Here is a 16,570-nt window from a genome sequence, read left to right on the forward strand (position 1 = left end):
ATGTATTGCATGTGTAGCAGTTCTGTGACAAATTGCAGTAGATCATTTTGTACACTACATAAAGCATTTGCCTATACTTGAGCTTAATACTTCAGATTGTCTTATTTTACTTAATAATCTATGTCGACATGTCAGTGAACCAAAGGTGTCAGTGAACCATAGGTGTGAAGGCATTTCCACATGTCCCTTTTCTCACCACCAAATAATTATGCTGTCACTTGATAGGTGTCTAAAAGAGCACTAATTTGTGAACTTGAGCTTCTTCTTTTAGCTGTGTGAGGAGGCATCCACAAAAGAGCCCTGACAACTGAGAACAGGGAGGGGGAATGACGAGGGCCTGCAATGGACGATCAACATCTCTGCATCCACAAAGCCTCAGAGACGCTTTCCAATGCACCTTAATCTATTATTCAGTCCCCCCACACATCACGCAGTATACTACAAACGAAACCTGAGACAAGAGGTGGTGAAAGACGTTTCTTCTTATTATGGTTATTTATGTTCTTACTGTAATTATTATACATTTATTTTCACATTTTGTGAATGGTCATTTCAGGTGTGGAAAGTTTATTATTATTGAGTTAAATGTTTTAGACTTTAAATTAATTCATTCTAAGAAAAGGAAATGGAAAGCAAGAGTTTTTTGAAAATGTGTCTTTCAGTATTACCCTTTGACTTGTGTTCGGAGCACTAAATAAAAAGTGAATTGATTAGATTTTAAATGAAACTAGAATAGATACAGACATACTTCATGGCTTACATACTGCACCTATCTTGAGGTTCCCCAAATGTGTCCAATAATTAGTTTGTTATGGACAGGGTGACCTAAGAAAAGTTCATTTACTCAAGAAATATACTTAATACGTTTGAGGTACTTTTATTTCCATATCCTACCACCATATATTTATAGTTCACCACATTTTAGAGGGGATTATTGTGCTTTTGTATTTATTTGATCATACTTACCTGTTACTTTGCAGAATAATCATTTACAAGAAAACACATGATCAGTTATAGATTAAACTAACCAACGGTGTATGAAATAGTTTAAATTAACACAACCATTATACAGCATTTGAATGCAGATTACATGGTAATATATCAGAAATAATAATCCAAAAAATATCCTATAATGAAACCCTGATACATTACATTTAGGGGCTTTATTTACATTTCACTGACAATACCATGCATTTTTACTTCACTAAGATTTTTACTTGTAATAGAGTTTTATATATTCATATTGTTACTTTTACTTTAGTAAAGGACCTGAATACTTATTTTCGCCACTGCAATAGATCTCATAACTCTAGTGAATTAAATAATTTGTGTCACATTACACTATAATGCAATAAAACAAATATATTGGATACAATTACTTTGTGTAAATGGCCAAAAATTATGGTGCATTTACTTGGAAAAGTCTCGCACCTGGGCCTACTAAACATTCCTGTGATTATTCCACAGTTAAAGTTTCTTGTAAAGTTTTGTGTTTCACAGTGGGAATCACTGGTTTCGTTGGTGTTACGTCACGTGACGCCCACCGCGCCATGTTTCCATCTTCGCGTCAGGAAAACTTTTACAGGCAGAGGGAAAAACTCAAGACCAGCGTCAAAGGACCCAGAGTGAACACTGTGGTTCCGGTAAAAACTTTCAAAATAAATTACATCGTTTCAACATTTATAGAGTATCTTCCCGAAGAGTAAAGCGGGAATCAGTGGCAAATGTCAATATTATGATTACTTTCACTCATAATTCATGTCATATAAATCTTTAAAATGTCATACATGTAATGTACGGGGTGGCAGGGCTAAATTATTGAGCCTCAATCATTTATTTAACACAAGGGAAATATACAAAACAAGATAGGAAATTTTATATACATAGATGAAGGATAGTATTCAATAAACAATGGTGGAAATTATAAACAAAAAAAAAACAGAACTCCTATTATATTGCAAATAAATATTAAAATATTAAAAAAATTAAAGAGAAACAATCAGAAAGCTCACAAAAGCAAGGTACGAGACATTAAAAAAGGAATGAGATATAGATACAATTTCTTTAGCTCCTCCTTTAATGTTTTACCATATATTTCACCGACTTAAAGTAGTGTCCATATTATAAATAAAGACGGTTAAAAAGGAGGGAGTACTGCTTTTCATCTTACAAGTATATGACATTTAGCCAAAAATAATCACACGGTTAACAGTTGTCCATAAAATAGGCCTAAATGATATAATGCTTCTGAACAACAAAAAGTATAAGGATCCACTTCAAATTTAAATATATGTGTAGAAAATCACAATCACTTTTACTTTGAAGGACATGTTTTAGCATTTCCGTTATGTTTAGCTAACTGTCTCGAGCTTGACCTCGGTGTAAGCAGCAGGGAGAAAGAGTCAAGTAAGCAACAGGAACAAAGTTGTGGGACCTGAGTCCACAGAACCGCGGTGTTCACCCGTGAAATGTAATTACCATCTCTCCGTTTCCAAGAGCCTTTAAACATTACGATAGTTGTTGCTTTGCGGTGCAAAAAAGGCGTCTCTGAAAGCTTTTTTCTTTTGGCACATTGTGGATACTGGATGCGCTCGAGGACGGTTCTTTATACTTAGCTAGGTAGTTAAGAAGAGTGCCTCATGTTGAGTAGAAAATGCCTTAAATTCATTGGATTAATGTGCGTTTTTAACTTTTCAACTACTTTATTTGTGTGTCCACACTCTCCACGCTTGGGACTTGTTTTGAGGGAGCACGTCTCCTGACTCCTTGGTGACAGCAGAGGTGAGTGTGTGTGGTTTAAATCCGTGATATGCCTCGGACCTGTAACATTAACCGTCATTGTATAAACACAATACCACGGTTATTGTGCAGTTTGCAGTCAGACGTCGGGTGTAATGTAACCGTAACAAGTTAAAACGTTGAAATAAGACTGTTCTTATTAAACCTGACGTCTTGTACGTAGCTAGCTGTTGGTGTACAATGCAACCAGTTTTAAAAATTAAACTCATACCTCAGAGATAAAACATTAACTTTAACAAAACCACCATAGATTTACACTAAAAGTCCCTTTTTTGTGTGTTTTGTAGCAGTATCATTGTGTTTATTTTTTGTCAGGATGGCGGTAATCTCCTCAGATTAACACTTTAAATGTATTGAGCTCAAGCCAAAATCATTGACACTGCTCTTCAAATCATACTATATAGAAAGTAGTAAACTACACTTAAAGTTTACAGCTTCAAATACTTTAGATTCAACTGGTTGATTGTATCCTTTCAGTTGTTGTTTCGCCCTGGTTGTCAAAACTACTCCACTCCCTGTGAGAGGAACCGAAAATGTGAAGACACCAGCAAGACAGATGTGACTGTCCTTTCCTTGAATTTACAGTTGGTATTTTTAGGTCTTGCATCATCCCTCAAGAACTTTTAACTCACCAAGCACTGCTCGATAAAACATGCACATTCACTCCTTTCATGGAAAAAGCAAGCTATTTTGGGAGTGGACATGGTTGAGTTTTTAATGAAAGGATAATACCCTGAATTAAAACAGACCACAAGCATTAACTGTACACTGAAAAACACATTTCAAAAGCTGCAACAAGACACACACAAAACACAACCTGTGAAAATACAGCACCAGCTGACCTATTAACTAGGTCACATTTGAACATTTGGAGACTATGACAGATGGTGGTTCGTTTTTGGAGCTACTGAAAGTTCAGCACAGATCACAGCGGCCATTGCGAAACTGATAGAAAACACAGTGACAGTTGCAAATATTTGCACATGACATCCAAATGTAATAATATTTCATAAACTCCCTAGAGGAAACTCATCACTTGATTTTATTAAAACTCTCACAAGTTACAAGAAATCATAGTCCAGGGTCAGCTGCTGAGGGTTTTAACTAACTAACTAATTAACTAACTAACCTGAAAAACTTAAATGATCCAATGAAAAACATCCCTTGGTTGCATGATGGTAAACCTCACCCACTACTTATCCATCCTATATAATAACTGCTTTCAGGGCCTTGAAGTTAACCAAGTAGCTAATGACTAAATGCAAATACTCAGTATTGTTAGACTATTTAGGTCTATTTATTGAAATCTTACTACTTAAGATTTAGTAATTTAGCATGAAGTAAAACAGAATTGAGCATTGGAAGAAAGCGTTATATTTGACACGACGTGTGTCTGTGTGGGATGGTTCGTGGGGACCAACCAAAGCAAAATAAACACACTAAAACACACACCTATGGTGGCTGACCAAAGACCAATTTGACCTTTGCTTGATGCTTTGTGGCTGTTTGAAACTCAGAGGCTATTGGCTAGTTTGATCCCGAGCCTCTACAAAGTCTACACAATGATTTTCCATTATTACAGCATCAATTACTATAATATGAGTCGTTTTAGACATAAATCAACCCCGCAGATTGTCAGCCTAAAGCCAAGACAGCTTGTTTCCTCCCCGGCATTGTTTAGCGGACATGAAGGAGAAGTCTCAAGCAGCCGTTAGTGTTTTAATGACCCACGGTGTTCCTCATGAAGTGTGACCATGTTTGACTGTTTTTGTGTGTGTAGCTCCAATGCATGTGACGCTTCCACTCTTAAGACCTCCTTTTGAGTATTTCCACTACTTAAAGACACATTAAAGCCGAAAGGAGCTTACGTTTTTCTTCTTACTTACAGGTGCAGACAGAGGGCTGTTGCGCTGTATGTCTCAAGTGGGCTGGAACTGTTTCACACAATTTCAACTGATAAAGCGTTGAATTTATTGGATAACATGGCATCACACGGTGACAACGCAGAGGGCGGAGCCAACGAAGAGTTCAACGACATCATCAAGTGGAGATCTGGTATGTTTTTGAGATTCTCTTGAGGCTACGTTTAATGTTTGATGCTCCATACAGGACACACTGCTTACTGTGTGTGTGTGTGTGTGTGTGTGTGTGTGTGTGTGTGTGTGTGTGTGTGTGTGTGTGTGTGTGTGTGTGTGTGTGTGTGTGTGTGTGTGTGTGTGTGTGTGTGTGTGTGTGTGTGTAAGCATGACCTAATGCTGTCCGATCATTTAGCAAAATTACTGGTTGTCTTATAACATTTTGTTGTACGTGCATAAAAGTAGTCACTGAAAGGAAACACTGACCGAGCCAGAAATCCTGTTGTGCATGGTTAACCTCAGTTCCCATGGAGGCAAGGGAAAAGAGACAGAGAGGCAAATTAAAGCAACAAAGGCACAAAGAGAACAGGAGATGGTTGATTGTAACATGTTTGCCAGAAAAAAAAAGAGTAATGAAACAAGCAAGTTGACCAATGGCAGCGAAGAAAAGGGAAGACGAGAATGCAGGGATGGGTTTAAAGAGCCGCACCCTGCGATCCCCTTCTCTGTGGATCATTCCATAGGTTAATCTTTTCCAGACGCCACAGAATTTCTTGTTTGCTTTTGGAATAGGATTTATCTTTTAAGTGACTTTGTTCATCTTCTGTACATTTGCTTAAACATATGTTGGTGTGGTGATAAGTGCCTTAGGGAGAGATGGAACGTCATCATTTTGCACTCGTCTTCTTAACGCACAGGACATAAATCTCACAAAGGTGTACTTCACACTACGTATTTATCAAATGAATATATGAATAGGTATGAACTATTTCATATTTAAAGTTCTAGGTAAAGTGAGTTTGTTAGATAATGTGGTAAGTGTGTGATAATGACAATAATGAGGATCTTTTTAAAATAGTGAATTATTCCATGGTGTCATACACAAAAGTGGTACCCAGCCCACATCTTTAGTCTTGCCCCTGTATTACATTACAAGAAGAAAGCAAGCTCACTTATGGTACTATGTTCACATTTGTCACCTTTTGTCGTCATGGTAAATTATTAGGATGCGCAAACTCCAGCAGTCAGGATGTGAAGTCCGTAGTTAACAGGAAAAAGACCAGAGCTAAGTCTGCAACACTGCCATATGGAGACTGTTATCCTTTAACAAAAACTATGTGAACTTAATTTTAGTGGCAATCAACTTATCGCAGACAATCGTTGGTATGTGTAACGCACGTAACTTCCATTGGCTCTTTTTCAAGTTAACTGTAATGTGCACCCAGAATTCATCATATAAATGCTTATTTTGGCATCAAAAAGTGATGGTATGTGCTTTAGTTGACATCTCTAATCTCTGCCAACTCTCCATCCTTGCTGTTCTTCTCTCTCTCTCTACTATAAACTGCGAAATAGAAAAAGTAATAATAAGAAAAGTGAGTAGATTTATCCGTCCTGTTCAGTCCATTTGCCAGCTTTCCACACCCGTCCAGCCTCAGAAGGCTGGCACATTGCGTGCGGAGAATTCCACCGTGCCGATGGAGTTTGTAATTTACAGCGCTCGTGTCCAGACCACAATGCTTTTATTACAAAGATTCATGTTTCCCTAGCAACTCCAAAAGTAATGCTTTCTTTTATGGCAAAGAGGGGGACATTTAGCACGTAGCTTAGCTGCACACTAGAAAATTGCACGGCACACTTGTATCGAGGCCTTGGCCCAATTATTTCTTACCCTCACTTTGTGGTCGGACCTTTCTGGCGTGTGTGCAGTCGCTAGTCTTACAGAAATATGGCTGAAATGAGGTGTTCTCTCTTATATTGCTAGTTGATATGTGAACTCTGCGAAACCAGGTCGAACCAGGGGAAACATCTGCACACTTGACAATGAGAAAGTTTCAAAAACTTGTATTTTTCACCAGGAAATATGCAATGCTCCACCCTGAACTATAGAGGCTGCTGCTTAAAATTGATTCTGTGACAGCTGAACAAACCTGGGTTTGTAAGCTGTGGTGTCAGAAATTGAGACGGGAAGATAGATGGTGAGAAAGAGAGAGATCTGGAGCTTACATGGGGCTGAAACATGGGCTTTGAAAGGTGACTGACAAGCAGGTGTAGACGTGTGTGTGTGTGTGTGTGTGTGTGTTCAGTTGGGCAGGTGGAAGGATGTTTTCACAGCTGAGACCAGCCTTTTGAAAAAAGCATCATCACGTTCTGTTATTTCAAGGTTCTTTCTCGTTATTTCAGCTGCCGTGTGTTCCATGTGTAAACTAGTACTGCAGAGAGATCACCACTACAATGTGCGGTGAGGCATTGGTGTGTGTTGTCGCTCTACCTCCTATGATGGAGGTCAGACAGCTAGACTAGTCAGTCTCGTTCACAGACATATGCACACTCATGCCTCTCGAGGGGCGTGGAGGGTGGTTCATGTTTTCCAGCGTGTCAAGTTGTTATGCAAGCTCACAATGGACCCAGGGAGAGAGAGAGTGAGAAAAATGTGCAGGGTAGAACCGTGTGAAGCTGGAGAAAGTAGTGCATCGGGGAAAGATTGACAGGTTTGAGCATTAAAACATACGGCCAACATTTACCTGTCCTACAAGCATGACACTCTTGGTCAAATAATCCTTAAATGCTTAAATCCTTGCTTCTAATCCAGGTTGGTGGGATGTAGCATTTCAGTATTTTTTAACAAGATTGTCTAGTGTTGAAAGAATTTGTCCATGGACAGAAAATTATTTGACAACAAATGTATTCAAAATAACAGTTTGAGTCATTTATGGAATAAAATATTCTGCTTCTCAACTGAGTTTTTGCTTTAAACGAGCGTCTGGAAGTTGTCACCTTAATCTTTTGGAACTTGTGAGTGCTTTTGTCTTGCATTTAATAAACTAAAATCTTAAACGATGGATCTAAAGAAATACTGCATTATTACAAATACAACCTGTAATGATGTAATAATCACCTGTAGCCCTTAACTTGACCTAAAAAGCTGAACTCTGAGAACCAGATGTGTGTTGTTTGCCTCATGGAACAGCATTTTCTGAAAAGCCTGAAACAGATGTTAAGGAGTGTTTTTTGGAGTCCTGCTTGGATTACCTATAACACCCTGAAGCCCTATCTACCTGTCCTGCCTGAGCACTTCCCCTCCCCCTGTCCATTCCAGAGTGCAGACAAACGTGAAAGGTCAAATATCATCCACAGGGTTAGGGGCTGTTGTTTAACAACCATTACACAGTAATGGACACTCACCTGACATGATTTCCTCTCTGTTTATTTGTCACCTGAGAACTCTGCCGTGGAAGAGCCTTCTCAAAACCACACTCGTACAGCTCTGACTACTTGACCTGGTCAAGTTCTTCTCAGTTGTTCTATAACTTTTCTTTGCCTCTATCTTTACTCTCTCCTGTTATCCAGTGTGTATCTGTGCAACATTAGATTTGGTGGGTGCCTTGTAGCTCCTTGAGTGTACAGCTTTGAACCTGGTGGCCTTTTTGTTGAATTGTAACGCTTCACTTTCTCAATTCTACCTGTTGAACTATTCAGAGGTTACTTTGCACGGCAGCTGGATTCTTGCAATATCTGGAGATCACGTGGAAACCCATCCTGTCAGGCTTGATGTAATGCGTTTGTGACACTTTTTCCAAACCGTTTCCATTGACGGCTTCTGAGATGGTTCTGTGTAACAAATCAACTGGCACATCCGGTTAATACAGAGCATCATCTACTTAAAACATTGTTCTTAGAGTTTGACATGCTGTATAATTAAATGACATATTGTTGTATCTTACAAGAGAACAAGAAACGGAGGGTGTGGAGGGTGTGGTAACAACATTTCTATGAACTTTTGTCACCATACTAGCTCAGATATACATCATGGTTCCTTAGGGTGCACCGACTCCTTTGAAAAGTTTCAGCTGGTGTGTGAGTGCATATTTGGAAAGAGATTGGATTACTCAGAAAGAATTGGAAACATTAAAGTTATCTGGAGTGCTATTCGCCACCTAGCTATGACAGTAAAAACTTTTTCTAACTGTCAGTGAGTAATGTGTAATAATGGGTGTGTATCTGCATGTGTGGGTAGCATGGAATCAAAACAAAGGAGCTTTCACTGTGGCCGCCCCCTCGTTCTGGGATGTCACAAACGGAATTTGTTTTTTTCATTGCCTCTGGTGTTTGAGCTTTAGTTTCTTTTATGGGTCTATGGTCAGCGAGAGTTCTCATGAGCGTCTTTTGACTTCGAGGAAGCAAAGTGTCCACAGGGAATGCAGCTGGATGTGTCTTCACAGCAATATATATAGAGAAAAGTGTGTGTTTGTGTTGGTCTCCGTGCTTGTAGCTGGACTGCTTGGGAAGTGGGAGGAAACAAGCTTTGCAAAATCCTGGCTGGAAATTTGGGAATTGAAGCACTGGCCAAAACATCTCCCCTGGGTGCGGTTGTCTGTGGGACTCTGCCTCTTTGGTCCATGTGATTTTGTGTGTGTGTGTGTGTGTGTGTGTGTGTGTGTGTGTGCGTGTGCGCCCAGGAGCATTTAGACACCCCGCCCAGCCCAGATGACTTTTAAAACTCTTCTAGAGAAGGCTGCAAATGGCAAGAAAATGATCAGTGTTGAATGTTCTTGTGGTTGTTAAACACATACGAACCGGTCTCCTCTTGCCTCTCCTTTTTCTAAGCAAGCCCTTTGAGTTTTGAATCCCCCTCTCTGCCCCCTTTTTCCTACCTCATTAGGGCTGAAAAGCCATGTTGCCCAATCTACCTTCTGACCCCTCGCATGACAGGATTTACCAAAACAAAAAAACAGGCTGAGGCCTCGGGAGAGTTTAGATTAACCCTTGAAAGCTACAGTGGTATTTCACTACGGAGTAAATAGCTTGAAGAGATTGAATCAAATGCCTTTTTTTCTTTCTTTGGTTGTTAACAAGTTTGTCTTACTTTTACTAGCACTTATGGGGTTAAAACATCATAGTGCAAACATTTTAAAGCCGTTTTAAAATATGTTAAAAGTTGTGTTATTAGGGAATATTAGCAATCCATCACAACTCTTGTTTTTGTGTTTTTCCAATGTTGCATGGAGTGGTCGGTAGAGATAGACAGGGCAGACTGGGAGAGACATAGAAAAGGGTCTCAGGTCAGCCAAGGACATGGTGGCTACTCTACATGTAATGCACCTCTACAAAGAGATTTTAAGGATTTAGACATGGGAATCTACTTTTTCAAGGGTGGAGGCCTGTGGCATTGTGGGAGATTTACATTTTCCATTTCTTTCTCTTGGATATTGGTCGGGCCACTGACTCAACTGCTCTGTATGTGTGTGTTCGTGTGTGTGTGTGTGTGTGTGTGTCTGTGAGAAGACACACAGCCACTTCTGAAAACGTCTTTTTAAAGGAGAAATTCACCCTAAAACATCCTGCATTTCATGGTCATGGTAACTGCTGTGTGTTGAGATAATAATCATAGAGACATTTATCATTAAAGCTGCTCGATTTAGATTATGGCCAAAAAGATAATCACGATTATTTTTGATGAATATTGACAAAATATTTTTATTACACGTTGACATTTAAACAATCAGAGCACACTGTTGGAAGCCAAAATCATGGTCTACATTAATGGATAAATCCTTTTGTAAAGCAAGTGGAAATACCAAATTCTTCTCCAAAAGTAGTCCCAGAAGGCCATAATGGGTTGTTGCAATAAAACATGAAGTCTCAGTAAAGGGGTTTGTGACTCTTGCTGTTTCGTGACTGGTGGGGATCACATACAGAAATTTGACAATCGGGGACGGTAGGCTGAAAGAAAGAGCGCACAACTAATACATTGAACATCACAGAGTGACACTAGAACGTATGAGCATGTAAATGATTCCTTCTTTTATGTAGACTAAATCTTGTGTAGTTTCTTGAGCTTGTGTGAGAGGAGGCTTTGGTGGTCAGCCAGAGGAGGATACACAGTCAGGGTTTTTTCATTCAGCACTCAGAACCTTGTAGTTTGACCTACTTAATCTTTTAGGCTGTGTGACACAAGGATTAGTTATATGATTTTTATCTATCAACAGAAATACAGTGTGTCTTATTAATAACTCAAGTTCAAATAGCAAACATCCAGTACACGAGCAGCTCTGAATGTCATGTTAACGCGATCAATGTTTGAGGTGAGACGTGAAAATAAAAGCTTTCATTCATGTTTTCCAACCATTAGTCTGATGAGGGATTTTGATATGAAGTACTACCATGAACAAACGAACCGCATGTGTTTCGAGAGGCACAGACATGTTTATGCCACTGAATATGCACGCGCACGGCTTCATTGAAGCAGCTCGATGACTGATGGTCTCGGGGTTGTGTGCAAGGATGGAATGACGGAGGGGGGACGTCTGTCTCTGGCTTCATGACTGATGCAGCCCAGTGGAAAGTCCCTTTTGGTCTCTGATTCCTTCAGTCACAGCCAAGGTTAGCCTCGCCCAACCCAAGTCATTCCTCTGAGTTGTGACTCCCAGACCAGCTGCTGCAAGTCTCTAGGGAAGGAAGTGGATTTAATACAATCAGACTCTGGAAGTTGGTCACGGGGGGTCCTGGCTGGTATTCCTCCTTTACTTCCTCTTTGTGAAGGAAAGGAAAAGGAGAAAACAACCACAGGAAAATGAACTTTCTCTAACTGTTTCCCTCCCGCCTTCCTCTCTACTCTCGCTCCCATCTCTATTTCCCCCTCTCTGTGGGAATAGAGTTGTTTGTTCAGTTGCCCCTCATTGACTAAATATGTCAATGAGCAAATGGACTCGGGCCTGTTCCACTACGCTGGCTCACAGACCTGCATTAAATGTCAGCAGCCATGTTTTGACTGCGTGTCTTGAATTTATTTTGAGTCATTTTGTTTTATTGTCAAAGGTTTCACTTTCATATAAACATTCGCAAAGGAAGTGGCTGCTGTGGCCCAGGGTATGTTTTAGGGGTTAGGTCACTCTAGATCGTGTTCATCTGCTGTCACTTCCTGCCAGTTGGGAGAATGAGAAATGTTGTTGCGTCAGTACTTTGTATTTTCAGGGGAGAATCAGCTGCCACTTACAACAATACATATGGCACACACAAACCTCCACGTCACCTGTCACTTTTATTTGACACACTGCTCTTGTCACTCACTTTTTTCAACCTCCTGTTTAGTGTGTGAGCATGTGTGTGTGATGTCACATCTGACAGCCTGGCCCAGCACCCGAAATAAACAAACCCAGGGTACTCGATAAGTTCTCTCACACCTCTACTTCCTCTTTCTCTTTTCTCTCTGTCTCTCTCGCTCACCACCACCTTCTTGTCTTCCTGTTCCGGATTTGTTTTTCTTTCTTTCTTTCTTTCTTTCTTTCTTGCCCTCTCTTTGTTCTGTGCGAAAAGACTTTCTTTTCGTCATGAATTTAAGTAAGTGGATGTCGTGGAAAAAGCGTAACCTTTTCAGGAGGAAAGGAAAGCCTGAAAGTAGTCTTGATCTAGGTAAGTGGATAAGCACATCTGTAGTACTGTCCATCTGTGGAGGACAATGAATTCAAGGAAGCATTACAGGAAACTAAGCTGTTTTTTCACGAAACTTAAAAGGTGATCAGAGACTTACGAGTTAAACGGTCTGTTGAACCAAACTGAACTTCCCAATGATGCTCTGGTTGTGTGTGTGTGTGTGTGTGTGTGTGTGGTGTGTGTGTGTGTGTGGTGTGTGTGTGTGTGTGTGTGTGTGTGTGTGTGTGTGTGTGTGTGTGTGTGTGTGTGTGGAATGATGATCTCACTTATAGAAGGCTTGTCCTAAACTAGAAGATTCTTTTTAGATGCATAAAGGTGTGTGAAAGTGAAATAAAGGTGAACGGTTTGGTCATAGGATTATGGTCTTATTTCACATTTTCTCATACTGCATCATGTTTGTATTTTAAATAGATTGCCCCTGTTTTGCATCTGCTCCTTTTTTCTAGATTTTCTTTTTGTCAAAGTACAGGCCTTTTCCTATATCGTTGAACTACACACACCCAAAACAACTACTTGGTGAATCTCTCCACATTGTTGAGTTCATCTCTCTTTCTTTGACAGACTTATAAAATCCCTACAGTTATTGTATGACCCCATATTTGAGATTGCTCACACTCAGTCTCCTGTGTGTTGTGTTGCTTGCGACAGCGTTGGTGGTGAAACGTCTCCATGTAAGGATAACCGTAATAAATGTGGGATAGGATCTGATGATGGTGGCCGTGTGTTCAGATCAGAAAGTTAATGCCTCTGCTCCACCACATCGTCTCTACAACAGTCCTGTGTTGTGTCTGTGTTTGTGCGGTGATCTCTGGGTGATATCGTCTTTGTCTCTTTTTCCCATCTTGTCACGGCACATGCACTCTTGCCCTATTGCACGCAGGGATGATGCCGAACAGTGTTTCTGTGTTTACCTGTGTTCATCCCCTATCCCACGATGCATTATGACTCCCCACACTAGGCTTGCCCTGTCCTGTTCGGCTCTGCCCCCAATCTGTTTTCATTTCATTGGCAGTGTCCCTCTTTCCCTCCCCTCTCTCTTTGCTGCAGCATTCTTCTAATCTATTCCTCCCTCGCTGGTCAAGGAACGACAGAAGCAGAGGAGGAGGAGGAGAGGGAGGCAGGAATGTCAAACTCTGTTTTGTGCTGATACTCTTGGAATATCTCTTCCTACCTTTTTTGTTTTTTGTTTTTGCTACTTTTTCGGTTCAGCATTGTGGCGGCATACGGTAAAATATGGCAGAGTATGGGCTCAAACTCAGAGGTAGGAACTTTTGACAGGTGTGTGACACATGGCTTGGTGGCTACAGGTGGTGCAGTTTTGTGTGGTAGACTCGGACTGCAGACATGGGGACAAATTCTGTATAAATTTAATGCTTTCCGGAAATCTGATTTAAGGTTTATGCAAGCTTTGAACCAGTTAGATCATGCTATGAAAGCAATATATTAGTTTTCCAAGTGGATTGTTATTTCATATGTACTTGCTCCTGCTCTTCAGTAAACGCACTAAAGATGCTACAAGGTTTACCACAAATAATTCTCAGTATGTTCTTAAAGAAGCTGACTTAATGGTACATATGCTTTTTGAACACTATACTTTTGTCTTCCCCTCTCTTTGCTTATTCCACATTCATGTTACAAGCTGCTTGTTATATCTCTGACTTGGCTTCCTGCTCACAGCGTGTCAGCCTGCTCTGATTTTTACTAAACTCCAGTACCCCTCACTTCCTCACCATTCTTGTTCACCCGTAATTACACCAATGCACGCACCTAGGCACACCACAGAGGTGTTTTTCTGGCTGCTAAGTGGGGATATGGTCTAATCTTTCTGGACGTTCAAAATGTTTTCCTTTTTAAAAAATAAAATAAAATCCCAGATCTTGTCGAGAGAAGAGTGTCAACAATGCTGTGCTGGCTGAGACAAGCTTAGACAAGTGACCACTGAAGGGAGGAGGGAGGAATGCATGGGGAAATTATAGGAATACTATGCATTCCTGTCAGCCTACATAGTCAAAATAAAACACATCTCTGCCATCAAACTGATAATAGGATTTAGTTTTATGTTGAGGAGGAAAGGAGGACTTGGGGCTTTTAAGTTCGGTGATGGACAATGGTTTGTAGACTTGAAGGCTAACAGTGTGATTGTTGTTGGACAGTGTGTGTGTGTCCTGTGTCACAGCCAACAGCTGAGCTTCATTCCAAACTCCCATCAAGGTGAAGTTCACCATGGGAAACGTTTTCTTTCCGAGTGCAATCTCTGCTTAACAGTTGTTCCATAGCCAAGACATAATAAGCCTTCCTTCATTTTTCAACACCACTGACTCAAGTAAAGTATGTACAAAAAGGTTTATTTTTGGTGCAGTGACTTGGAAAACCGTGACAGCTTTTAAACACACACCCCACACATTCAACTTTTCTTAGAGCTGATACCTGGGCTGAACAGAATGGGAGGGATGAAAAACTCTTTTTAATGGTCACACACGCAGAGCACGCAGCACACACAGTGAAATGTGTTCTCTGCTTTTAACCCATCCTAGTACCAGGAGTCTACTACTAGGAGCAGTGGGCAGCTAATGTGCAGGGCCCAGGGAGCAATGGGGAAGGGGGATGTCCGGTGCCTTGCTCAAGGGCACCACGGCAGGGCAGGAGGTGAACTGGGACCTCTCTAAGTAGCAGTCATACTCCATTTGTTTTAGGTCGGGTCGGTGACATGAACCAGCAACCCTACGGCTCACAGTCCAAGCCCCTACTGACTGAGCCACTGCCGGACATGGAGTGGAAGGCCATTCACTTGCATGCATTTTACATCTTTAACAAAACAATTATTGGGAACATCTAGAAGTTTTAGCTGTTAAGTATAACTTTGCTGCTCACTGGTGCAGCTTAACTTTGTGAATATCTCTATTTGTCTAAGCTCTGAGCTCTCATGTTTACTGTGTGATGCTGCCGTGGAAACCCTGATGGTTTGTTTGATTTTCACCTCAGTGCCTCCCACCAGTTCCCCCGTTTCCCTGCTGTGTGGTCACAGGCTCTCTCCACCTGTGAGAAGAAGGGATATACTAATAGACTGGAGCTGTGTACTTTATGTGTCCGCTGTGTGTTCCCAGCTGGCTACTTTGAGGAACATGTGTGCCTGTTATGTCATGTTCTGAGGTTTGCTTGCGGGTCTTTTTTTTTTCTTCAAACTTCTTATCTTGGTCAACACTGGGTCAAGGAAATGGGTGCTGCCAGGCAATTCAATAGATCAAGATCCTATCACAGAAAAATAAACTTGTATCTGCTTCCTTGTTTTGGTTTTGCAGAAAGTACTGCCGTGGCTGTTTTTTCATTCATTCATCTTTTTGAAAGTGCAGCAAACAGGAGTGAGTTATTTCTTCTTGTTTTGAAGGGAACCCTGCACAATAACTGTTGTGGTGAGAGCGTGCATGTGTGTGTACATAACAATATATTTAGAGCATGTGTGTGCTCGGTGAACTGTGAGAGGACACCAGTGGGATTACTCCCCCTGATGTAATCACTACTTCCTGTTTGGCTGTTGAGGAAGAGAAACATTTGTTTCTCAGCACATTCACTCTACACGAGTCTGCTTACACTAATGTGTGTGTCAGTGTGTGTTCGGCTCAGTTATGTGAAATATGATGACTAATTATTTGACAGGCGTTGACCATTTGTTCTGCAAACAAATGTTCCTGTGACTTTCTTGATTCACTGTAGACCGTTTGTTCATTTCCACTCGCTGGGCTGGTAGGATATCTATATAATATGACTCATTAGGACTGGTTTCCATTTAAAGCTTTACTAGACTGTTGCCAGTTGTCTTGAATTGGGCCAGGAAAATAAATAATTATATATATAATATCCTCAGTAATTATATAATTATTATTGTAATTATAACACCACATTGTTTTGGTTTTATTATACACCAGGCCAAGATGGTATGTTGACACGATTCAGTTAGCAGCAGCAGTGGATTTTAATTGTAAGTTAAACAGCCAGGAGTTGCATCCTGTGTGAGCTGTACACAGCAGAATACTTTTATATAGCAAAGGATCACAAAGGGACTCGACAATACTTATTGTACAGCGTTGTAGGAAACGTTGTTTTTTTCCCCCGTTGTTTTTCGTGCATACCTGACACAAGGAAGCTAAATGGTCAGCCTCTCTTTGGCATTTTAACTCATCGAAAGGCTGCATAAAAACTTAATCTATTGTAGTTTTAGGATTGAGACCGACCCTAAAAATGGGTATTTCATGGCCCCAGCATAA

At 40.6% G+C, this 16,570-nt stretch overlaps 1 protein-coding gene across 1 annotated transcript in view; it reads left to right on the plus strand.

The window, feature by feature from the left end:
- The first annotated feature begins 2,453 nt into the window (after window positions 1-2,453).
- Window positions 2,454-16,570, plus strand: part of LOC115003906 (utrophin) — a 123,744-nt gene continuing 109,627 nt past the window's right edge. Inside the window, 2 exon segments of the mRNA XM_029425846.1 lie at window positions 2,454-2,470; window positions 4,688-4,854. Of these exon segments, the coding sequence (XP_029281706.1) occupies window positions 2,469-2,470; window positions 4,688-4,854 (169 nt within the window). The 5' untranslated portion in view covers window positions 2,454-2,468.

The sequence above is a fragment of the Cottoperca gobio genome, chromosome 24 (assembly GCF_900634415.1).
Source record: "Cottoperca gobio chromosome 24, fCotGob3.1, whole genome shotgun sequence".
Lineage (NCBI taxonomy): Eukaryota > Metazoa > Chordata > Actinopteri > Perciformes > Bovichtidae > Cottoperca > Cottoperca gobio.